The 26,425-nt window shown below is 42.2% G+C and overlaps 1 protein-coding gene across 2 annotated transcripts in view; it reads right to left on the reverse strand.

Annotated features, from left to right (window-relative positions):
- The window catches only part of NALCN (sodium leak channel, non-selective), a 345,519-nt gene that overhangs the window by 132,871 nt on the left and 186,223 nt on the right, over positions 1 to 26,425 (reverse strand). For both annotated transcript variants that reach the window (XM_073348939.1, XM_073348928.1), the window contains 2 exons: positions 14,953 to 15,084; positions 304 to 471 (listed from right to left, as the gene is read on the reverse strand). In XM_073348939.1, the coding sequence (XP_073205040.1) occupies positions 304 to 471; positions 14,953 to 15,084 (300 nt within the window). The remainder of the gene's footprint in view (positions 1 to 303; positions 472 to 14,952; positions 15,085 to 26,425) is intronic.

Consider the following 26,425-nt stretch of genomic DNA (forward strand, 5'->3'; position numbering starts at 1 on the left):
GATGAAGCAGTATAGCGGAAGTTGGAAATGAGAGCTGCAAAGAAGGAGGATAGGGGGCTGATCTGCTTACTCAGATAGAGGCCTACTCTTGTAAGGTCTCCGTAGATCCACAGATTTAAAAAGAGACATTTGTTTGAATTATTATTATTTTAAAGACTTATTCAAAGTGATTCAGCAATATGAGAACACTGGAAGAAACAAAGGAAAGCGCAGATGGGAATATGTATTACTGTTCGTGGATAACATTTTTAGTGTGCCTGAACAAAGTATTTAAACAAAAATCTTAAAATTAGTTGACTGTACCTGAAAATATGTAAACTGGGAATGGTAGAGGTCTGGATAAATATGAAGAGTAGTTCCAATTACAAGCAGCAGTTCAAATTTGTGAAGAGATGAGCTGATGTATCCAGTAAAGCCCAAGCACCAGATCTTCAGAAGAGCTTCTAAGTCAAAGAGAACTGTAAAAGCAACCTAGGAGAATACACAAGAGGAAAAACAAGTATTTCAATTACTGATTCAAATCATGGCTTTCTATGTCAGAGTTCATACCTTGCCAAGATTTGAAATGATGTCTACTTGAGGATCTATAGAGCAAAGGAAATAGCTGGAATAACATTTAGCAAAAAATAATGGTATGTGCTGAATAGCCAAGCAAAGGGATAATGGTCTAGATTCATCAAAATGGATGACAGGCATTTCTCATTTTTCTAATTTTTATGAACAAATGGCACTTATCTGTAAATTCTCAAACTTTGACTATAAGCAGAGCATTCAAATGAAAATGACAGAATTCCTGTTTGTATAACATATAGCGTACTTTCACCGAGATGATAGAGCAAGTTGATATTTCTAAAGTGCTAATTGTCTACAAATAGAGATACTCACAAATTATCACTAAAACTATTTGTTACAATTTAAAAACGAGATTAATAATAAAAAAATACTCAAATTTGGAAAACCATACACATGCATTTCCTTTCATTAATTGGGCCTAATGTTCTCCCAAGGTTGGCAAATTCTCAGTTGGCCTGAGCTGGTTGCAACTGGATCCCACTTAGGTTAACTTGATGGTTCTAAACTATTTGAGATTCCAACTCTCTTTCCATAAAATAGATATGATTATATTTACCAACAGAGAGGGTTTTGTCAGCTAACTAAATAATGTTTGTAATGTGCAATATATTTTATGAACTGTAAAAATCACTGACAGAGGTGGAAATATAACACAAATGTTTGGGCTACCAGCCTTATGTTCAATCTTCTAGTCAACACATATGGCTTGTTGGTGAGCAGTACCACCAGCAATATCTGCAAGAGTTTTCCTAAAGTGTCTGAAATATTTATCAAACTTTCAAGTTCTCTGCATGATTAAATCAAACGAAGATGTCTCGCAGCACAACCTTTTGTTTAGGCTGAGCAATAAAACCCAACTGGAAACCCTACTGTGGGCACGCACACACACCTGCACACACCTCTCAGTCTTCATATCATCAAAGATAATGACCAATTTTCCCTGACTTGTTCCTTTGTAGATATCACTGAGATCTACAAAACAAGTCAAGTTTGAAAAAAAATGGTTTCAAAACCAGAATGAGCAAAAACTGTGTTTGAAACACACTGAGAAAGTATTTTAATCTGGTTTAAAGAAAAAAAGGCCTTGAGCAAAGAAGAGTCATACAAAATTTCATCTCCAAAGGATCTGTGTGCGCGTGTGCACTCCAGTTATGAAATGCAGAAAGGTATTGGAATTCAACCTTACAGCAGTGGAGAAGCAAGTCTAACATTCACACAATTCAGACTATATAGGTGTTGCATTAGGGACAAGATTAGCCAATTTGATGTTAAATATATTTAAATTTATTCTATAAATGCATAGGCAGGATGATTTGCATTTTACATCCTTGTCAGAGGACCTCAAACCAGTAACACTTAAAAATGTATCTGATGGTTTGCATAGCATTTGGTTACATTTATACACCTGCCTTCCCACTGATAGAGCTGGGCATTTTTCCTTCATTGTAATTAATTATATGAGAAGAATCAGGAGTCAAATAGACAACATCTGACTTGAACTTTTTGTTAGGTATGCAATGCAATAACGTAGATTTGTATACAAATTTATGTTCATATCTACCCCTTTTGCTGCTGCAGAGAGGGGAAGAGGGTGAATCCACGGAAAAAGCCATGGGGTGCCATGCAGGGGCAGGCAACTGGTTACACAAGTTGCTACCATCTGCTGTGCTTGCACAATTCCTTCTGTCAAAATACCTATGCATCCTCATGAGCCATAAAAAAAAAAACATGTGAGGCTCAGTTAGGAAAGAAGCCAAAGAGGAGCCATATGAGTGGCATGCTTCCCAGTAGGTTGCAGGGTGCTAATGCTGCTTTACGCACAGGACAGCTAGGGCCAATACCCAACACTACCACCTAAGATGGTTCTGCTGTGCTGCCCTGGCTTGCTGAGGGGGGTGTAGAGCTACAGGTGAACTTAGAGGGGAGTCCTTCTGAGTTGGATCAATGAGGTTAGGATCCCAGATCTCTGGCCCTTCCCTCCCTTTTCAGGTTCCATATTCTGTTTAATTTTCACTTTGGCAAGAGGGACACAGACTTTCTCAGAACAGTATTGATACAAGGACATAGATTCATTGCAAAGGACACTGTCATGTGAGATGGTAGCAGAAGAAAACGGTTTAACTCTGTTCATGCCTCTAGCGTGTAGGCCACTGCTTTTCAGGATTCTTAATGATCTTCATTAAGACTTCAATCCTGCAACCTATCAAAATGGAGAAGGCTTCTTCATTTCTGTCTGTCTTGGGTTTTTCTACTGCATACCCTCCTACCGTCTAACCAATGAACATATATAATTAGATCTTTATGATGGTGTCCATCATGGAGTTGCTCTTCAACCTTCCCAGGTGCTAGGAAGCTATATTTGGTTGGGTTTTTTGTTTGTTTTTCTCTCTCACAAGATTGCTTTTGCTGATTCTATAAGGTCAATATATTCAAATTTAAATAACTTTCTGATTACCTCAATTTGACCATGAATTTTATTTATTTTGGTACAATGGGCTGATAAATAAATTTGTAATGTACCTTAAGCTTTGCAAATAGTGGGGTGTATTGAAATATGTAAATGTGGAATCTAGGTCTAGAATTTACATCCTCTCCCCACCCCGGACTACTGCTTTAACCCTTAAAACCTTCTCTCCTTCTAGAGCTGTCTGTCCTCTAGTTTCCATAAAGGAAGCAGGCTTCCTTCTTGTAGCTGAGCGTATGAAATACTCCAGGCTAGGCTTGTCTGCTGAATTTAAATGGCTAGATTATTCCTAAATTGAGACTATATTATTATTCTGAGACTATATTATTTTAGGGATTTTAATGAACGTGAAAGACTTTCCAATTATCTACAATTTCCTGGTACTATTGCTGGGCATTGATGAACCTGAAGTGCCAAGTGGACTTTGCCAAGTCCTGTCAAAACCTGTGAGAGCTGTGGCCTCGTCAGATACACAAAAAGAAAGAGAGAGCTAGAGGAGAAAGATGAAAAGGGCTTGACTGACAACTGGAGGTGCAGCTCATTTATCTTGTTTGCTTCTTCTGAGTTTTTTGGTTGTGTCTGGGTGATTACCTCATTGTTCCTGTGACGGGGTCTATAAGGTCTTGTCTGGCTGCTGCTGGAAACATTGCAGAAGAGGGCAGCGTATTGCTCTGGCCATTAGGCCACGCAGCCCTGCAAGGGAGGGCAGCCATATTGACTCTGGCCACAAGGCCATCATGCAGCCCTGCAAGGGAGGGCCACCTTATTGACTCCGGCCATTAGGCCACACTACCCTGAGGCTCAGTGTGGTCATTTGGACTCAGCTCCGGGGCTGTAGTACCCTTCCCCCATACCCTAAGTGTGATAGGTGTACCAACCCTGCAACAGATACCCACACCCCAGATTTCAAAGAGAACCTTTTTAGCACTGAATAATGAAAAAGTAAATATAACTTGCATACAGTGCCCTCCACAGAAATACACATGCAGTATGACAATAGAAGGCATTATTATTTGTATCACAGTAGTGCTTGAAGGACCTTACCAAGATCAGGGTACCACTCTGCTAGGCATTTTATTAAAAATTAGAGATAGTCCCTCCCCTCAGCAAAGCTTACAATCTGAGGCTCTGATCGTGTGTTAATTGCAGGATCAGGGCCTAAATAGACAAAGAAAGTATTATCCCCATTTACAGACCTATCAAGGTCACACGAAAATCTGTAGGAGAACTAGGAAGCAAACCTAAATCTCCTCAGTCCCAGGCCAGTGCCTTAACCACAAGACCATTCTCCCTCACATGCATATGCTTTTACATACAGAAAAAAATTTCATTACGAGGACAATCAACTAAACCTGCACCAACTCCAGTGCTGTACATTCTAGTAAAAATACAATTTTTATTCAAAAGCTTGTTTAAAATGCCTGAAGTGAAAGGACTTGACAGCTTCCTTTTAAGACCCTTGTTTAAAAATATGAAAATGTCAAGTCATATCAGTTATGTTATTGACTCTGACCTCTGGATTCTATTTATTGTGTGCTGAACCCCAGCACAGTCTTGAAACTTGCTGCAATTGGGATTTTTGGTACATTCCATATTTACCACTGATTTGTTTGGAATATATTGCTCTGCTATGGGAAGGGGATTCATTTAGGAAAAAAAATTGTATCAGCTATAATAATGATGGAAAACTAACATTATTCCACATTTCTTAAAACAATATTGTAAATATAAAACCTTTACAAATTCAAATTCCTCCCATCCCCCATTTTTAGTAGGTTTATTATGGAAATCATTGAAACCTTGTTAAATTAAATATCATCCTTACAATTTAAGCTTAACTGAATAGATAAACACACTTTGGCACAGAGACTTAGAGATCAGATCTTGCTGAGGAGTTAAATGTTAGGATTTCTTTGGGTCAATTTAATGGCATTTGTATGTGAAATATAGGGCCATATTGTAACTTCTCCAGTGGCTGTGGGCTCCAGACATAGGAAATATGGCCTCCAACATAGGGGAACTTAGGGTTGTCCAAGGAAAGGAACATCCAACTTGAGAGAGAGTCTGCCCTTCCATGATGGCTTTGGAACTGTGTCTCTCCCACTTGTTGATAGTTTGGCTCCCTATGGTGCTTTTTTGCCATTGGCCACAGTTGTCAACTTGAAGAGAGGGGACAGTGTGAGTTAATGTCTCTAGCTGTACTAACTTTTACTTGTGTGAGCAGTGGCTCCAATTCAGGAAAGCATCCCTAATCAGGAAAGGTTATTAGGTATACATTTAGTCACTTGGACTAAAGGACATATTTAAAGTTAAGCACGTGCCTTTATGCTTTCCTAAATAGGATGGATTTAAGTACAAAAGTGAGAAGTGCCAAAAGCCAAGCAGAACTGGACCTTGCAAAGGAAATTAAAACCAACAGAAAAAAGATATTTTATATAAATAAAAAGAAAAGAAGAAAAAGAGAAGTGGCGTACGGGGAGATCTTGGCAAACCCGCAAAGTGCCCAAACCATTACTGTTTATTGCTACAAGTAGCCAAGCTAGCAGGCCGTAAGTGGGTTTATGCAGCAACCTTAACATGACTGAGTCAGGAGGGGAGGGGTTTCGGGTGCCACAGAAAGGGCAGCTTGACCCCGCGTCCTTTCTGATGAGATCTCTGTTGAAATTGCTGTGTTATGCATTTTAGGAAAACAGGAAGCTTGTCTATATGTGCCCTCAGGGATGTGTCTGTCAGGGCCGCAAGGCATGCAAACTCTGAAAAAACACATCTGGCTAACTGTTGATCAGAAGGAAACTTCTTGCTTAACCTTTGAAATTGCTTGCTTAACAAGTTTTCTTTGAGTGACGTGTTATTGTAATACTAATGAATAAATAAGGGAAGAAAGTTTTGGGTAGTTGGACTCTTCAGGGACTCTCCCTCTGGACACATCTTGTGGTCCCCACCAGCAGACAAAAGATTGGCATCGGAAGACTACCACTGTGCCACTCAAGAGCCACACCCAACTTAGGTAATTATTGAGGGCTGGGCGTTACTAACTTGTTGTGGACATGTGTAGGTGCTTGAGACTAAGTAAAGAATAGCTTTAAGTGAAAGCACTTTTGTGTTGTTCCGTTTGTGCCAGCCATCTATCGATTGGACGGCCGTGTCTCCCTTGATTTATATCCTGACACCACCTCTCACAGAGTAAAGTTACCAAGAGCTTTGGGTAGAAAGAACCCTGGATAACAGTAGAACCACTAAGCACTGAGGGTAGGGTGGAAATTAAAGATAAAGTAGGTATGGCCCAACACCTAAACAAATACTTTGCCTCAGATTTTAATAAGGGTAATGAGGAGCTTGGGTGCAGTAGCAGGGTGGCTAATGGGAACAAGGATATGGAGGTAGAAATAACCAATCTGCTTTCTGGGACCAATTTGGGGGCCTTGGATAATCTCCATATTAAATATTAAAGGGACTGGCACATGAAATTGCAAGCCCAATAGCAAGGCTTTTAATGAATCTATAAACTCAGGAGTTGTACCCTATGCCTGGAAAATTGAAAATATTGTACCTATATTTAAGAAAGGAAATAAAAAGTTTTTCTGGGAAACTACAGTTTAACCATTACTTTGACCTCAGTTGTATGCAAGGTCTTAGAACAAATTCTGAAAGAGAGAGTAATTAAGGACAGAAAGGTAAAGGATAGTTGGGATAACAATACAGCATGGTTTTACAAAAGGTAGATCATGCCAGACCAAGTTAATTTCTGTGAGAAGATAACTGATTTTCTAGACAAAGGAAATGCCGTAGTTCTAATCTACTTGGATTTCACTAAAGTATTTGATACAGTTCCACATGGGAAAATATTTAAATTGGAGAAGATGGGGATTAATATGAAAATCAGAAGGTGGGTAAGGAACTGGTTAAAGGAGAGACTACAATAGGTCATTCTGAAAGATGAATTGTTAGGCTGGTGGGAGGTTGCAAATGGAATTCCTCAAGGATTAGTCTTGGGGCTGATCTTATTTAACATATTCATTAATGATCTTTGCATAAAAAGTGGGAATGTATTAATAAAATCTGTGAATAACACAAAGTTGGAAGGTATTGTCAATATGGAGGAGGACTAGAATATTATACAAGAATATTTGGACAACCTGAAAAACTGGAGTAATGGATCTATTAATTTCATCCCATTCCTAAGTGTAAAGGTCATGCACTTAGGAATTAACAACAAGAAGTTTTGCTATAAGATGGGGATATATCAGTTAGAAATGACAAAGGAGGAGAAGGACCAGGGTGTATTGTTTGATTACAGGATGACTATGAGCTGCCAATGTGATACAATTGTGAAAAAGCTAATGCAATTCTCGGATGTAACACATGAGGTATTTCCTGTAGAGATAGGAAAGTATTATCATTATACAAGGCACTGGTGAGACCTCATCTGGAATACTGTGTGCAATTCTGGTCTCCCATGTTTAAGAAAGATGAATTAAAACGGAACAGGTGCAAAGAAGGGCTACTAGGATGAACTGAGGAATGGAGGACTGTGATGGGGTGGACTAGGTCCAGAGGCTCCTTGCTGGAGCCCTCAGTGTCCTGCCACACTTATCCCAGGAAAGGAGCAGTAGAGAAGTCCTCCAAGCAGTCTAGAGTGGCTACAGGGGAAGCAGCCAATCAGAGAGGCTGCAGGGAGCAGCCAATCAGGGCTCAGGAGGGCCATATAAAAGTAGCTGCGGGGCCAGAGATACTCAGTTCCTTGCTGGAGCCAGAGGTGTGTAGTGATGCTCCTGGCTGGCCAAAGGGAACTGCAGTACCCTGGACAGCTCAGTTGTAGCAGGGACCATAGAAGCGAGGAAGAGCACCTTGCTGGCTCCTGGGCCTGAACTTAGATGAGCTGAGGTAAGACTGAAGCTTTGGCGAAGGCTGGGGCTGTGGGGAAGTGGCCCAGGGAACTGAAAGCAGTGTAGTTAAAGGGACATGGTGGCACATGGCTGCTATTCTTAGGATCCCTGGGCTGGGACCTGAAGTAGTGGAGGGCCTGGATCCCCTCCATAGGCCACTGGGGAACTGGCCTACAATCAGACAGCGATAAACCCCGAGAAGGGGAACTGAACTACTTAATGGCCCAGCTGGAGAGCTGGGACCAGAATAGACCAAGAAAGAAAAACCATTGCCCCCAGGGAGGAAGCCCTGGGGGTATGGGCTGATACCAGGGCTGGGATTATTTAAAGACCACCGACACACTGACCAGATGTGGTGCTTGTGAGAGGTAGGTGCCATGCTCTTACATTTAGTACAAGAAGTGGGATTCTTCAGACCAACCCCTATCTGCAAGGGGCACAACATGGAAGAGGCATTCCACCTGTTAGTGGCAGGCCAGCAGCATCAGGGGGGCAGCAGCAACAGAGGACCCAGGCCTTGCTGATGCAATTAATGGAGAACCTGCAGGGCAACAGAAGGCCCAGTTTGCAGTGCTGCAATGGTGACAGGAGATCCACTCCGATCAGCAGGAATGGATACAGAGGAGGTTGGGTCACACCACACATGAGAATCAGTTGGTGACTGAACTGGTGGTCCATTGGTTCTGATCCTGGCAAAGCTTGGACTGGAAGATGACCCCGAAGCCTTCCTCTGGACCTTTGAGCAGGCGGCAAAGGAAGCATACTGGAAAGAGTCGACTTGGGCAGCCCGCATAGCAGCATTCCTGATAGGTGAGGCACAGGTGGTTTACTGGGTAAGAGAAGAGCAGGCAAGTTCCTACCCTGTGGTGAAGGCAGCCATCTTGGATAATCTGGGACTGACTCTAAAGGTGTACATATACAAGTTCTGGAAGGAATCGTTCCCGCAAGGAGCATGAACATGTGTAGTGGTGCAGAAGCTACAGGACCTGGCGATGCACTAGCTTTGTCCAGAGACCAGCTTGGTGGGGAAGCTCCTGGATCAGGTGATCTTAGAGCAATTCCTGAAGGCCCAATTGGGAGGGGCACAGAGGTGCATAAGGCGTTTCCAACTCACCTCAGTGAGAGAAGCAGTCGAGTGAGCTGAGGTCTACTTTGAGGCCAAAGAAGAGGAATGCCCAAGCTGTATGGTAAACTGAAAGAGGTTCACTAAGGGGCAACCCAAGGAAGCTTGCAAGGGGAAAAGACCCTGAGAATTCTAGATTCTCTGGGGGTGCACTATGACAGCAAGAGGTCTGGGGAGCCCTGCAGCCTATGGGAAGCACTAGTGGGAAAGAGCTAGGAAACCTGGAAGTCTTCCACAGGTATGGCCAGCCCTAACATATTAAAAAGGAACTGCCCAGTAATGGAATATTATTACTTAAACTATTGTTACAGTGGGACCAATCAGTGCAGATCTACTCCAAAGATTGGGGTGGCCCCACTGTTGGTAGTGACAGTCAGGCTGGAAGGAACTGTAGTTAAGGATCTGGTAGACTTGGGGTTCAGGTACACCTTGGTTCAGGAAAACCAGATTAGGGCAACTAGCCTGAACTGACACCTCCCAGTACATACCTCTTATGTACATGGAGAGACCCGAGTCTACTCCACGGAAGACTTTGGGCTGGAGGTACAGGCGAGAGAGCTCAACTCTGGGTCAGCATGGTCAAGGACCTCTTGTGGCCTGTAATCTTGAAGACTCTGGGTGGGTTACTCTGCCCTCATGCAGGAAAGACCAGGACAGTGACCCAGGACTGAGAGGGTTCTAGCCTGGCTGGGAAGGAAAGCAGAGAGGCTGGGAGCCAGAGTAAGGAGACCCCAGAAAAGATCCCAGAGTTGAGACCAGAATGCCCAAGACATGAGGAATCCACTGAGAAAGTGCCAACAAGAGTCGGACCAGGCCAATGTCTCCTGAGGGAAAGTTATTAACCAGCTGGTCTGGGTAGAGCAGAAGTTGACCCGGGTACAGGTGGAAGCAAAGAGGCAGAGGGAACAATGCTTGGATTTGCAGGAAGCATTGACCCAGGCCCAGAGGGAGAAGGCTCAGAGGGCACATCAGGAATACCATATAGACCTGGGCCCAGCAGGGTTCTAAGGGAAGCAGCAGACTGTGGGAACTCAGTATTAAATACCCAGTGTGCTAAGAACAGAGGCCCAGACAGAATCAACCCAGCAGAGGGAGGTGAAAGAGAAGGGCTGGGGTAGAGAACAGGACCCTTGGCTAGGGAAGGAAGTCGTGCAGGCAGGCTTTTGTGAGCTCTTTCCTAAGAGAGGATGACCTAGCAAAATGACTGGAGGCATCAGAAAGATCTCAAGTTCAAGAATGAACAGCTGACTGAAGATCTCCAATTCACTGAGAATGAACAACAGCGCTTGCTCCATGTGGTATATGGTTCTGACTCTCAGTTAGATGCTGAGCGTCTAGAGACCCTGAAGTCCAGAAGATGAAAGTGAAGAAAGGGACTGTGGACACACTCTCCAGGTAAGAAAGACCTGGGAAAGTAGACCCTGAGAGGCCAGGGCAGAGACTGGCTAGAGGCTCTCTGGATAGAGGGAGAGTCCTGATTGAAAGGGGGAAAAAGACTAATACAAACTCTCTAGGAGAAGAGACCTGAGAGAGAAGGACCCTGGTAGATCAGGGCACAGAGACAATTACTAGTAGCTCTCGGACAGTGAGATTTGGGAGGGAGAAGACCCTGCTAGAGTGGGGCAAAATATGAGGTAAGAAGAATTATCCTGTATAGAGCTACCACCCCAATCCTGTTGGGGAGGAGAGGACTGTGACAGGGTAGACTAGGCTCAGAAGGCCCTTGCTGGAGGCCTAAGTGTCCTGCCACATTCATTCCATGAAAGGAGTACTAGAGGAGTCCTCCAAGCAGCCAATCAGGGCCCCGGAGGCCATATAAAAGGCGCTTCAGAGATCGTCAGTTCTTTGTTGGAGCCAGAGGAGTACAGCTAGTGCTCCTGGCTGGCCAAAGGGAACAGCAGCACTACTGAGTGATGAAGAGCTCCTGGCTGGCCTGAACTTAGATGAGCCTTGAGGTAAGGATGAAGCTTTGGTGAAGGCTGGGGCTATGGGGGATTGGCCCAGGGAATTGAAAGCAGTGTAGTGAAAAGTTCTGAGGCTTGTGATGTGCAGAAAGTCAGACTAATTGATCATGATGGTCCCTTCTGGCCTTAAAGTCCGAGTCTACAATGTTAAGTGCCTTCCTAAACTGGGACCAATAATTGCAGACTGACTACTCTACAGTGCAAGCCCTACCTACACTGATACCGCTATTCCCAGAGCCCTGAAGCACTGGCTACACATTTGGCTCTGAGGTTGTGGGGTACCACATGCTCAGGGATGAGGGTGAACAATGCTGCCTTGGCTCCTCTCCACTGTCAACTCTTTCAGGACTTTGGTACCTCATTTTATTTTTCTTTGCTCCCATCTTTGTCTCACAACTGAGGGAAGCTTATAGCTCACAGAATTTAAAAATATCAGATATTAATTGTGGATCTAATATAGCAAGCATTGATAATGGAAACCAATTAATGAAATAAAGTTACCCATAAACTATTTAATTATGCACTCAAGTTTCAAATGTAGGTGTCTTATTTTAGGCACTTAGGGCTAGTGCCAAAAATGGACATGAACATCTAATTGTCACTTCAGGCACCTAAAGTGCGCATCACTGAGATCCTCAAAACCCTGCTGAGCTGCTGCCTAACCTTGGAGGTAACTAAAATGCCTAGGAGTCTGAGTTTCCACTGTTAAAAGCTCCCTAGCTGTGTATGTTTCTGCCAGTGAGCATGCACACAGCTGCCTCAGTCTAGGCACCTATTCAACCTAAGCCTCAGCAGGATCCTAAAACTGGGCATTCTCTGTGGATTCTAGTCTGGCTGGAGTTCTTAGAGAATACCTAAACCCATATCAGATGGCTGGAGGAGGTAGCTTCACTTATAACCTTTAGCACAGTGATTAGGATACTGACCCAGGATGTAAAAGACCTGGGTTCAGTTCCCTCCTTGGCCTGATGTAGAGCAGGGATTTGAACTTGGACCTCCCACCACTCAGCCATGCTCCCTAGGCTATGGTACAATCTGCTGTGCATGTGTCCTGTTGAAAATGGTCCAATGTGTATAAATAAAAAATTAATGCATTGGGCTAGAGTGAGAATGAATGACTAAATCTGGACCAATACATTATTCTATACCCAGTGGCTAGGGCACTCCACTAAGGGTTAGGAAACACAAGTTCAGATCTCTGCTCCACATGAAGCAGAGGAGGAAATTGAACCCAGTCTCCTACATCATGGGTTTACGCCACTCCCCTCTCCTCAGCATTTCCTATTGGCTAGCTTAGGTGCTGAGTGGCTCCCCACATAGCATGCTAGCTCTTTATGGATCCCATTCTTAGGAGTCTAACTCTCTACATAGACCCTAAGCAACTAACTCAGGGCTGTGGATTCCAATGAGTGACAAGGCACCTCAAAAGTAAGAGTTGGTAGGTAAGATCCCATGGGAAGCAAGTCTAAGGGGAAAACCATTTAAGAGTTGTTTCAGAGTAACAGCCGTGTTAGTCTGTATTCGCAAAAAGAAAAGGAGTACTTGTGGCACCTTACAGACTAACCAATTTATTTGAGCATAGGCTTTCGTGAGCTACAGCTCCATCGGGTGCATACTGTGGAAAATACAGAAGATGTTTTTATACACACAGACCATGAAAAAATGGGTGTTTATCACTACAAAAGGTTTTCTCTCCCCCCACCCCACTCTCCTGCTGGTAATAGCTTATCTAAAGTGATCACTCTCCTTACAATGTGTATGATAATTAAGGTAGGCCATTTCCAGCACAAATTCAGGGTTTAACAAGAACGTCTGAGGAACAGTGGGGGGGGGGGGAGGAATAAACAAGGGGAAATAGGTTACTTTTTATAATGAATCAACCATTCCCAGTCTCTATTCAAGCCTAAGTTAATTGTATCCAATTTGCAAATTAATTCCAATTCAGCAGTCTCTTGTTGGAGTCTGTTTTCGAAGTTGGTAGCTCTTCAAAGAGACAATAAGGGCACAAGAGCAAACTATCCCACCGTGTAGGAAAGATAGGAAGTATGGTAAGAGACCACCCTGGCTTAACTAGATGATCTTCAATGATCTGAAACTCAAAAAGAGTCCTACAGAAAGTGGAAACTAAGTCAAATTACAAAGGATGAATATAAGCAAATACGACAAGTACGTAGGGACAAAATTAGAAAGGCCAAGGCACAAAACAAGATTAAACTAGCTTGAGACATAAAGGGTAACAAGAAAACTTTATACAAATACATTAGAAGCAAGAGAGACCAAGGACAGGGTAGGCCCATTACTCAATGAGGGAGGGGAAAAACAATAGCAGAAAATCTGGAAGTGGCAGAGGTGCTAAATGACCTTTTTTGTTTCAGGTTTTCACCAAAAAGGTTAGTAGCGATTGGACATCTAACATAGTGAATGCCAGTGAAAACGAGTTAGGATCAAAGGCTAAAATAGGGAAAGAACAAGTTAAAATTACTTGGACAAGTTAGATGTGTTCAAGTCACCAGGGTGAAATACATCTTAGCTCTTCAGTCAGCTCTTTGAAAAGTCATGAAAGATCGGAGAGATTCCAGAGGACTGGAAAAGGGGAAAACATAATGCCCATTTATAAAAAGGGAAATAAGGACAAACCAGGGAATCACAGACCAGCTTAACTTCAGAACCTGGAAAGATAATAGAGCAAATCAAGCGATTTGAAAATACCTAGAAGATAATAAGGTGATAAGTAACAGTCAGCATGGATTTGTCAAGAACAAATCATATCAAATCAAATTCCTTTGCTTAGGTTTCTTTGACAAGCCCTCTGGATGGGGGGAAGTGGTAGATATTTTGACTTTAGTAAGGCGCCACATTTCAGGAAAGATGTGGAGAAACTGGAGAGAGCCTAGAGAAGAGCAACAAAAAATGATTAAAGATCTAGTAAACACTACCTATGAGGGAAGAATGAAAAAATGGGGTTTATTTAGTCTGGAGAGAAGACTGAGGGGGCATAACTGTTTTCAAGTACATAAAAGGTTGTTACAAGGAAGAGGGAGAGAAATTGTTGTTCTTAACATCTGAGGATAGGATGAGAAGCAATTGGCTTAAATTGCAGCAAGGATGGTTTAGGCTGGACATTGAGAAACTTCCTGTCAGGGTGGTTAAGCACTGGAATATATTGCCTAGGGAGGTTGAGGAATCTCCATCACTGGCAATTTTTAAGACCAGATTGGCCAAATGCCTGTCAGGGATGGTCTAGATAATACTTAGTCCTGCCATGAGTGCATGTGACTGGACTAGATGACTTCTCGAGGTCCCCTCCAGTCTTATGATTCTGCAACAGAATGCCAGCAGCATTAAAAGAATTATCCAGCCGCCTACAAAACAGCTCCTTTTCACCCTTTCATCATTCCAAAAGCACAGCCTCCACCTTCTCCAAAATTGCTATTGAATAATTTTTTCTGCATCATGCCCACAATGTCACCAAATTCAGGCTATTTTGAGTACTGTTCAGGCTATACTTAAGAACAAGATTACAGTTAATTATGTGCTTAAGAGCTTTCCTGAAGAGGGATGCTTTCCAGAATAAGGCCTGTATTTTACAAAGTATGTTTATTTGGTTTGAAATAAAAACAAGCTAAATTCTTCTGTCTGCACGCCTGTTGGTAAAAAAGCAACTTATCAGCCAGGCATTGCCTGAAGAGGTTGTACTCAAGTCTCAGTTCATTACCACTGACATTTTGTTTGAGGAAATTACCTTTCAGAAGGCTGTGTTTTTGTGTTTTTGTTTTTAAAAGGGCTGTCAGCCATTGTCAGATGGAGGAACTTGAACAATTTGCAAAAAAAATCTCAGAATGCTTAAGGGAATAAAGAAATGACAAGCTGCTTGACATTCACATAGTTTTCAAAATGAAAACAGTAGACAAACTATCTGGATAGCAAGCCCAGTAAACTCACCTCAGCTAGGTAAAATTCATCATGCTGTCTCTTGAAAGACTCTCCTTTGTAGTAATTACTAGCAGCGACAATGACATCCACTGCCACCATGCTCAGTATGAACATATGAAATATTGATGACCTCATCATTTTCTGTAGGGGGGGGGGAAACACAAACACACAAGCAGTATTTTCTATTAAAGAAGTAAAACTCTATAATTGAAATAATGTATACACAACAATTTATTATGTTTTTATAACTTGTACTCAATCACAATAGTATGTTGTGCAAAGCTTCATAAACTAATTGTAAATCACTGTTTATCTTATCAAATATATCATTTAACTTGAACTGGTTTATATGCAATGTCATTTTTTTTCAATTATTTCCTCATCAACTTTTATAAATTTCATTGTTTCCTATTTCCATTGTTTCTAATATGCTTTTAAAACACTTAGCTATATTTATTTCTAGCCATTTTTCCCTTTGTGAACATTCTTTATGATTTTAATATGGCTGTAACTGTTTCCTTGTTTAGGTGCCAGCATTATCAATATATGTCCACATAGCTCAAATGATACTAGTTACTACAACATGCCTAGCAGTGACAGAGCAGATATTCCATAGTTCTTTGGGGCTAGTTTGTAACCTTGCTCTCTTCCATGAGTAAGGGTGACGCATAGCTTATTCCCCTCTCTTCTTGGCCAGTTCCTTGCACTTCTCTCCACAACAGGAGCCACAAGCTGAATAAGGATTGTGACAGCCTAGGCCTTTGATTTCCAGAAGAATTAGACTGTTTTTATTCCTAGACACTTTCAGATTGATGAAGCAGTAGATTCTGAAGCTGGTTTTAGAATGCATAGGGCCTTTCCCCACAACTTTTACAATACTGAAGTTACAAATTGGACCCAAACTACTTCCCCTACAAGCTTCAACATGTTTGAGCGAAAGTTAAGAGAATAAAGACAAATGTACTTTAAAAGACCATGGTCCTGAATTCCTGTTTTCAGTGAGAGCTGAAGATGCTTAGTAGTTTCCATGATAAATTCCTTCAGTACCAAAAGATGGAATTGTGGCTGCAGTTTATCAATAAATGTATTGCTGCCAATAAAATTCAAATTAAATAGCCAAATATACTGATATATATATTAAATCACTCACAGACCATTCCTATATTAATTGTTCCAATAGAATCCAAGAGCCAAACTTTCACATATCCTTGCACGCACAATCACTTGAGCGTGCAGTTGTTACACTATCATTTTTTCCCCACACACTGTGGAATTTATGCTTGTAAACCTATTTTCACGAACTAACAACTCATCAGTTGCTGACATGTAAATGTTATTGCACATTGTGTTAACACAAACAGGTTGATTCAATTTGTCCCCAAATTTGTTTCTAAAAGTAGCTAGTACTGAATTTCAGGTAAAACCTCACTATGTATAACAAAGCCTGCTAGCCTTCCCTACCTTCTTTTAAAAATGTTGTGTGGCTGGATTTAACTTGCTTAAAAAACAGGTGCCCCAAAATCATTCTACATCTACACTTTTTACTAAAGCACTCCTGCCTCAGTTTCCCTCTACTTCAGCTCTGGGCCCCTTAAATCAAATCTCCACACCCCTCCTTGGGGATGGATTTATTAAAATAACAAAATCGATCTCAAAATCAAAATCTTCAGCACATCCAGCCAGTAAAGAGAGTCATTAAAAGAGCCAGAGGCTGCATGAAGGCAGGAGCAGTAGGCCTATGGGCACTAGAGCAGAAGCTGGCTGCAAAGGAAAGGCCAGGTAGCATCAGCCTGAGAGCTGGATGGGTATAGGGAAGCTGTAGCCATAGCAGGGGGATGGTGCACAGCACAATGCCCAGCAAGCAGGAGGTATGGGGTCAATTGCATGTGCACAGGAGCAAGATGGTGCCACGGAAATGGTATAGGCCTCTTGTTATTTTTACACCCCTGTTCTGGACTGCCATTTGGGGCTGGGTTGGGAACTGTTGGTTTGATCTTTTATTGTAGCAAACTTTTTGTGCCTAGATATTTGTGCATTTTTGTTTCTGGCTGTCCTACTAATACAAGTGACTACTTACTCAGAATCAGAGAGTGCTAATGGGACCATTAATGGACTATACCCCATAGAGTTTAGTGCCTGTGGTGCCCCTTTTCAACTAGATTGGCTTGTCAAAGTTTGGAATACTGGGGATGTTCAAGCTGGATGTAGAAATTCATGGGGTCTGGTATTTTATTTGTTGCAATCTTGTTTATTTACAAGGAATGTACAAAGTCCCCAGTCTCTGACCACAGAAGGAACCAAGAACAAAAGGAGCAGTTTCTTAGCTTACAGCCCTCAAGACTCTTTAGCTATCACCAGACCGAAAAGAGCTCTCTCCAGCATTTTTCAAGATCAGGTTATGCTTACAGGCTCCTGCTTGGCCTTCTCTCTCCTCTCTCTCTCTGTACTCATTGGTTCTCAGTTTTTGTGTGATCTCCCTTCATATATGCACACACACAACCAAACCTAAACTATACTCAGCAAAAAGCTTCTGGACAGGTTCATATACAGCTTTTGTTTCAGGTGGGGGGTTATGCTTACAATTACGTTAAGTGAAGGGTGAGTTCACACTTATCAATCAATCTCAATGGGATTTTCACTCAACCCATAACAAGATTTCCTCCAACTCATATGACCTGGAACTCCAACAGTGCTTGCCGGCAAGCTCACGGTATACACAGCATGCTGCCAGACACCCAGAGCACTCGCAGTGACACTGTACAGTAGAGCCAGTTTTACAAAATTTCTTAAGGGTTACAATAGTATGGCTTAGGATAGGACTGTAGGGGCTGAGAACAACTGATATTTATAGGCAGAATAACAAACTACTGTATGAAAACACTGGATTCATAAAGAAAGACCCATTCAAAGGACACTGGATGATTTCATTGCAAAGCAAAAAACAATCTTTTAGACATCAGATGAGACCCTTAAAGTTACAGGGCCAAATTAAAATGTGTCATAAGTGGGGGCAACTCATTGATCTGTGTGTGTGTGTGTGTGTGTATAGTACTAATTCAGTTGCTCCACTCAGCATTCACACGATCTTGTAATGGCATGTAGCATTAATGGCATGTAGTTTTCTTCTGACTTAAAATAACTGTCAGAGCCTGAGGACAACACTTCACCACCAGATTTTAAAAGGCAAGTTTTTGTATTTAAGTAACAGACCTAACCCTCTCAATCCACAAGCACAACTGCCATTGGCAGCAATAGTTGGTTTGAATTCTGAGTGAGGATAGTATGCAGTTCTTAGGGGCAAGTCAGGTTGGCATCTTCTATAAGACAGGCACAGCTAGCGTCCACTATAAGTACACCCTGTGAAACAGATCCCATAAGCTCACGACATTCTCCTTTTAGGTTCTGAAGTCAGTGGGAGTCTGTTGGGGCACAGGGGTCCACCCACATGTATCACAATGTAGGCTCAGGGTCTTACCTTGAATTTGTTTGGAGCATTTGAGGAAATTCCTTTCAGACTTCTTTTAAAGTAGGAAGTCTGAAGGAAGAACTGTTTTCCACTTGTAAAAATGTTGGCTTATTTGTTTTTTTGTTTTTGTTTGTTTTTTACCAGGACTGTAATAAAAGCAGGTGGGGTGAAATCCTGGCTCCTTTCAAGTCAATAGCAAAACTTCCATTGACTTCAACAGGGCCAGCATTTCGCCCCTGAAGTTTAAAGTTGAAATTTAACGAAGGTATAGTCCTCACTGAGAAGTTGTGACGTTGCTTGGAAAACAGTTGGCGGAAAGGATGAGATCACAGTAGCCAATGCAGGAAACGAAGGCTTGTAAGTTTTGGAAATGTGGAGAGAGTAAAAAAGTTGCATGTTTAGGATAGCACGATGGATGTGTGTGGGTCTTCAGAGACTGGAGCTGAAGATGATGTCAAGGCAGGAGCCTGAGGGAAGTGTTGCTGCCTGTGATGACAAAGAATGGGATAAAGAAAGGAGAACTTGTGAAGAAAGACTAGGAAATTGGGGCCATTTTAAGTTTGACATAAGAAATGCTCAAGAAGATGTTAAAGAGACATGCCCAGGTGAGAGATTGGACAATAGGCTACAGATCAGGAAGGGAGAGGTAGATTTGTGACTAACTGATGTAAAGATATTAGTAAAAGCCAGATGTCTGGATGAGTTCACCTAGGGAAAGGGAATAGACGTGAGCCAAAAACATGGGAAGTGGAAGAGGCAAGGGTCTAGCAAATGAGATGCTGCATCAATGGTAAGAGGAGGAGGAGGAGGAGAAAGAGGAGAGGATGGAGACACAAAAGCCAAGGGAGAGTAGGATGTTAAAACGGGGGTGTGTGATCAGACTTGCTCACCTGCTCTTTCCTATGAGGCTCTAATTCAGTTAATCTTTTCTTCATTCTCTTCCTCCGCCCCCGCCCCAGATTTCTGTCAGGGTAGGAGTTGGGCTGAGCGTAGCTGAGGGGCACGTGCCAGGAAAAGACCCCAGCACCTAGTGCTCCCACTGAGCCCTGGTAGGAGGCAACAAGAACAGGGAAGAGCAACCGGACTGGCAGCACAGTTCCACCAGAGGAGGCATGGGGAAGCCTGCTGAGTCCCGTCCTTTCCTCACCTGTAGCCATAGTTACCATGGCTTGACATTAGGTGTCTGCAACCTGCTCCGGTCCACACTGCACCAGCAGCAGGGAGGTGATGGGAGAAGTAAGTGGAGAAGGAGCTGTGAGGGAAGTGGGGGCAAGCTGAAATGGGTGTGGGAGCGCATGGGGAGTGGGAAAGGGGCCAGAGGTGATACGTTGGGCTCTGCCCCACCAGAATCTTTAAATTGTGCTTCTACCCCCCCCCCCAAGAGTATGTGTCATCCCTGGCTGAGGATCAGGCCCAATGTTTTTGCATTTAAAATATGTTTGAAACATTATGAAATTGGTACCTTTTTGGTAACATTTTAAAAAATATGATGGGCTCTATTCATAGCAATATATGTTGTATACTGTATATGACTGAAGTACCATACGATATTCATTTGATTTAATAAATACATGATTAACACACAGACAACATAAATTTAGTGTACCTGAACCAGTTATATATTTTTATACATTTTATGTTAAAATTATACATAGATGAGATATTTTACAAAATATATGGATATATATACAATAAATATTTTTTCAATAACCCATATTTATTGGCCCAGACTTGACCACTATAGCTAAGGCTGCTAAACAGGATCAGTTACAATGTCTTGCTTTCATATTCTCATATCTCTGTGAAAAATTCATCTTCAGGGCAACATAGTCGCACATGGGGACAGATCCAGTTAATGGGCCTGTGGAAATTTACCCCAGCTGTTTGGTCTCTGTCCAAATAAGAATTCATTGTGTTTGTACAGTCTAGCACTATGGAGTCCTGGTCTATGACTAGAGCTCCTCAGTGCTACCAGAACACATGCATTCTAAATAGTATTAATAATATTTATTATTATATTTGTAGTAAGTTTGAACAAAATCCTTTCAGCAGTTTTTGTGTTCAGCATTAGTGCAGGAAAAAAAGTTCTCAATTTTAAACAAGTTATTGTCACACTTTATTTCCCCTGTACAGCAACTCAAAATTATTGTAACTCAAAAACACAGCATTAAACTGGTTTTCCCCCACAAAAATTTCAAACCAAAATGTTGGGAATGTTTGGTTTGAAATATTTTGTTCAAAATTTTTGAGGGAAATTTCAAATGAAACGTCAATGGCAGTTAGGCGCCTCTCACTTCTGTCTTCGTATACAGTGTAGTTGTAGCTGTGTTGGTCCTAAAGTATTAGGGCATGGCTACACTTGCGAGTTAGAGCGCATTAGAGCAGCCCAGTGACCTCTAACTCACGACGTGTCCACACTGGCAAGGCACGTAGAGTGCTCTGACTCCGCGGCTAGAGCGCTCCTGGTACTCCATCTCGGCGAGTAATGTTTGATGCACCTCCGCTGGAGCGCCACAGCGCCAGTATGGACGCCCTGGTCTGTTAATGCGCTCTCATCGGCCTCCAGAAGTGTCCCACAATGCCTGTTCTAGCCACTCTGGTCATCACTTTGAACTCTACTCCCCTGCCCTCAGCCAGGTTTGCTGTTTGCTCAGCCAGGCATGGAGTGCTCTCAGCGAATCTTTCCAGGTGACTATGCCTCCACGCACCAGGCGATCCCCAGTATGGAGCAATGCCGAGGTGCTTGACCTCATCAGTGTTTGGGGGAGGAAGCTGTCCAGTCCCAGCTGCGCTCCAGCCATAGGAATTACAATACCTATGGGCAGATGTCAAGGGACATGATGGAAAGGGGCCATGACAGGGACGCACTGCAGTGCAGGATTAAAGTGAAGGAGCTGCGGAATGCCCACCACAAAGCCCGCGAGGCAAACAGCTGCTCCGGTGCTGCCCCCACGACCGACCGTTTCTACAAAGAGCTGGACGAGATACTTGGGGGTGACCCCACCTCTATTCCGAGTACCACCGTGGACAATTCAGAGCCCAGTCCAACAAGGCAGGAGGAGGAGCAAAGCGGGAGTGAGGGTGCTGAGGAAGAGGAAGACACCCTGGCATCCCTAGATGCATGCAGCCAGGAGCTGCTCTCAAGCCAGGAGGAAGGTAGCCAGTTGCGGTGGCCGGTGTTTGGGGAAGGACAAACACCAGAGGAGGTTCCCGGTAAGTGGCTTTTATTTTGGGAAGGAAGTTATTCGGTGCGGGCTCTTGGGGCGAGGAGGGTTAGGGCTGCATGCATGCCTAGATGTGGACTAGTGCGTTGATGTGCTCTCTCACATCGCGGTAATTGGCCTCAGTGATCTCTTCAAAGGTCTCATCCAGAACTTGGGCAATGCACTTGTGCAGGTTGTTTTAAAACAAAAAAACTTCAAGTCCAGACTCCAGCGAGAAACTGCTGAATTGGAATTCATTTGCAAATTGGATACTATTAATTTAGGCTTAAATAGAGACTGGGAGTGGCTAAGTCATTATGCAAGGTAGCCTATTTCCTCTTGTTTTTTCCTACCCCCCACCCCCAGATGTTCTGGTTTAACTTGGATTTAAACTTGGAGAGTGGTCAGTTTGGATGAGCTATTACCAGCAGGAGAGTGAGTTTGTGTGTGTATGGGGTGGGGGTGTGTGAGAAAACCTGGATTTGTGCTGGAAATGGCCCACCTTGATTATCATGCACATTGTAGAGAGAATGGTCACTTTGGATGAGCTATTACCAGCAGGATAGTGAGTTTGTGTGTGTGGTTTTTGGGAGGGGGGTGAGGGGGTGAGAGAACCTGGATTTGTGCAGGAAATGGCCCAACTTGATTATCATGCACATTCTGTAAAGAGTTGTCACTTTGGATGGGCTATCACCAGCAGGAGAGTGAATTTGTGTGGGGGGGTGGAGGGTGAGAAAACCTGGATTTGTGCTGGAAATGGCCCAACCTGATGATCACTTTAGATAAGCTATTACCAGCAGGACAGTGGGGTGGGAGGAGGTATTGTTTCATATTCTCTGTGTGTATATAAAGTCTGCTGCAGTTTCCACGGTATGCATCCGATGAAGTGAGCTGTAGCTCACGAAAGCTCATGCTCAAATAAATTGGTTAGTCTCTAAGGTGCCACAAGTACTCCTTTTCTTTTTGCGAATACAGACTAACACGGCTGTTACTCTGAAACCTTCTTATGCTAACGATCTATTTACAATTATCTACAATCTATTTACAGAAAGAAGACCACTAAAAGAATCACTTGTTGAGCAAGCGATAGGAGCGTTCCAGTGACTGCCACGGACAGAAAGAAGGAACTGAGGAGGGAACGGGCTGGCAGGTGCCGATACACCGTGCTATGGAGGCACCACTCCAGGGGGCACCAGAGACAACCCAATGGATACCACTAGGGGAAAAAAGTCTTCCAGCAATGGTGCACGCAACACAGGCACGCTTATATTGGAATGGTCATGAGCAACACATCTCAAAGAAGAACAATCTCTTCTGCCTTACATTTTGCTTTGACACTGGGAGTTCCTCTCCCAGACCTGAAGAACAGCTCTGTGTGGTCAAATGCTTCTCTCTCACCAACAGAAATTGGTCCAGTCAAAGATATTACCTCACCGGCCTTGATATCTGTCTCTGGAAATATCTCCTCATTCATGTTTTAGTAACAGCCGGCTGGAGTCAGAACGGCCTGAATCTCAAGAGTTCAGGGCCAGATTTTCAAGTGTTCAGTATTCACAATTGCAAAGGCCCAATTTTCAAAAGAGCTCAGGACCTATTTACTCACCTAAGTAAGGAACACATTTTGAAAAGTGTTCAACACCAGAAGTTCCCACTGTGACATTCATAGCCAGATTGTAGAAAAGGGATCAGCACTCAATATACTGAGCTCTTTTGAAAATCTGGCCACTAATTTTGGTGCGTAAATGATTGCTGAGCTTTTTTGAAAGTCTGGCCCTAAATCTAGGCCCAAGTTTGAAAAAGAAAAAAATCCCAACCAATATTGGTGGCATTGAAGTTTGGCTACAGACTGGGGTTTGACTCATTACTAAGCCATATAACCTATGCTGATGTTCAACTACTTATTTATGACCTGATTTTCAGAAATGCAGGCATCTTTTCATGCTTTTGACTTGTGCGTGCAAACTCCAATATGTGCATATAGTCCTTATTTGCATGTGTGGAGGTATACTTGTCTCTGTAAAAATCAGAATTGGCACATGCATCAGAGTTTTGTATGTTCAAGGTTAGGCACATGAAACTGTGAGTGTGAGAACTTCTGCATATGCATTTTGCTAATCAGTCTCATAGCCAGGAAAAAAAATGGATTTTTCTTTTAATACAGTTGATATGTTGCTGTACGACCCCCGATTTTTGTGTTTCCTGCCTTTTTTCTTTTAACTTTAACATTTAATTAACCCAGTGTTTTATTGTTATAATATTAAGTTCCAATTTTATACTATTTTAGTATACTTTCACTTTTGATTATATAGTTATTATGTATTTAATTTTATATACGTAATATCAAATATATAATCAAAACTGAAAATATACTATAAATATTACAAAATTGGAACTTTTAAATATATAATCTGTGTGAGTGTCTATGACATTTATTTTTATTGTGCGATAAATAAATAAGCTGTGCTTTTTCGTTTTCTGACATTGTGTCTCTGAGTTCAACTACTTGCCTGTCATGAGTATTATTTGTGGTAAGCAGCTTTTCTATTGGCCTCTATAAGCCAGGTCATGCAATACGCCTAGGAGATCAATCACATTTTTCTCTCTCACATAACTGTGTCTTATTTTATATGTTCCGCACCAAAGAATTTTTATTTGGATTTAGACCCTCAAAATGACTGAATTACGTGACGACTTAATTGTACAATGCACTCCTTTTGCACCTCCCTGGTAATATATGATTGTGAAGGTTAACAGCTAGGTAAGCCATTTGAAGTGTGGTATAAGTGAAAGCATAATATACAATTGAGATTTTAACATCACTTTGGATCACCAGATCAGCAGTGTGTCATTTGGATTACAGATTTTTTAGAATAGAAAATGTAGTGTGCAAACTTGAAGGAGGCCTATGCCGGTTTTTGTTGTTGCTTAACTTACTGACCTTTTCCAGTTCTGGGGTGAGTTTTTTTTAAACTGTTTAGGAATAGGATGAAAGAAATGTTCTGATGTTGTTGCCAGACAGTTGCATGAGAGAAGAACTGTCTATAATGTCAAATTGGATTTAAGGTTAGCTGTACTGAGGCAGTTGCTAGTTAGGTGACTTGTTGCTGCAATCAGTCATCTAAAACAGGGAAAAGATTCCTGCATTTACTGTCAGTTACTTTTGAATATGACATCCAGGATGACAATGTTCACTGTCTGGAAGACAAATTGTGCAGCCCACAGCCTTCAATGGATTATATATCCAATATGCCTAAAAGCCAATGCTTGACATAGCTTTAATAATCTGAACACTCTCAACATTCGGAAACAGATAGCGGAGTTAAGCATCTGCAATGTGATTGCACTGGCTGATTACATAACATAATTTACACTAGCCGGAATGGTCCCTAACAGACCATTCTGCCATCCCAGGACAACCACAGCAGTGTGCTCTGGCCTTACCTCCTCCCATCCCTTATAAGGAGGAGGGAGAGTGGGTAGCATAAAGCTGGCTTTAGCTCTATATCACTGAGGAATTCCTCTACAACAGCGGAATCTGACGTAGCCCTTTTGCACAACTGCAGCAGCACAGAGGGAACCGAGGTTGGGTCAAGGATCAGGCATCATATGAACTGCAATCCCTATTCATAACAAGGAGAGCTAAGGATGGAGTTTCACCCTTGACTCTGGATTGCATTTCTGGAGTTAATTTTTATTTCAACACAGTAACTTATATGAAAATATTTATAATGAATCATTGTTCAAAGTGCTGTTAAACTAAGATCTGGTTGGCTCAGTGGATATAGGATATGGAGCTTTTTACCTAGACGACATTGGTTTGAATCTGGCCAGGTAGGTAGTGTTCAACTTTACCATCTAATGTCTACGTGGAGACTTGTTTAAAATGAGTTGGGTGCTCTCAGTCCAGTTCCTATTAGGTAGAAATCCAAATTCGATTGACATGAATTAGCACCTTTGTTTACAGACTTAGAGGAGAAGCCACAGACTAAATGGACATGGAGACTAAATTAACATCTATGCTCCAGAACTGATTCCCTCCAGGTTAGTGCTTCGTCAGGCAGAGAGAACATTTGTTGTGTGGATGCTTATGCTATTGTTATTCTGTTCCTTTACAGTGCAGAAAGTCAGGACTTCAGTGTGTAAGGCTGTTAAAATGATATTATGTCTTTCACAAACACTAAACTGACATGCAAACAGAAGGAAACGCATAATCTAACTAAACACTGTTTGATATTTCAGTGTACAAGTAAGCAGTTTTTCTCCTAACTTTGATACTCACGTATTGTATGTCAGCATGAAATATACATGAAAGCTGCATACACTTACTTACGTTTTAAACATTATTTTAGTGTAACATTTCACAAAAAACCCCAACCATTTCACATTAGAATGGAACAGAACTGACAAGCCGTATATTCTTCTTTCATTTTCTTTATCATTTTAATATTTGCCTTAGGTAGCTAGATCTTGCTGAAGGATTCCAAGACAGCTTCCAGACATGGCTGTCCAATAACTTTATACTGGTTACAAGATTGTCACTGTTACACTTTTCCATTATTATTGTAATACTGTTTGGGGAGGGGCGGAGGGTTGTTTTTTTTTTTTTTTTGTTTTGTACAAGTCTACATTGGTTTGCTGGCATTATTTAGGTAGAAAAGATTTTGATTGTTATAATCAGCACTTAAATGACTTTGAAAAATAACAGCTGGACAGGGATTGGAATCCGGAACAAAACACTCAGACAGACTACTGGGAGATCCAGAATCAACCCTTAACAAAGCAAATTATAATTCAGACCTAAAAGAGAAACTAT

This window comes from Lepidochelys kempii, chromosome 1, assembly GCF_965140265.1.
Source record: "Lepidochelys kempii isolate rLepKem1 chromosome 1, rLepKem1.hap2, whole genome shotgun sequence".
Taxonomy (NCBI): domain Eukaryota; kingdom Metazoa; phylum Chordata; order Testudines; family Cheloniidae; genus Lepidochelys; species Lepidochelys kempii.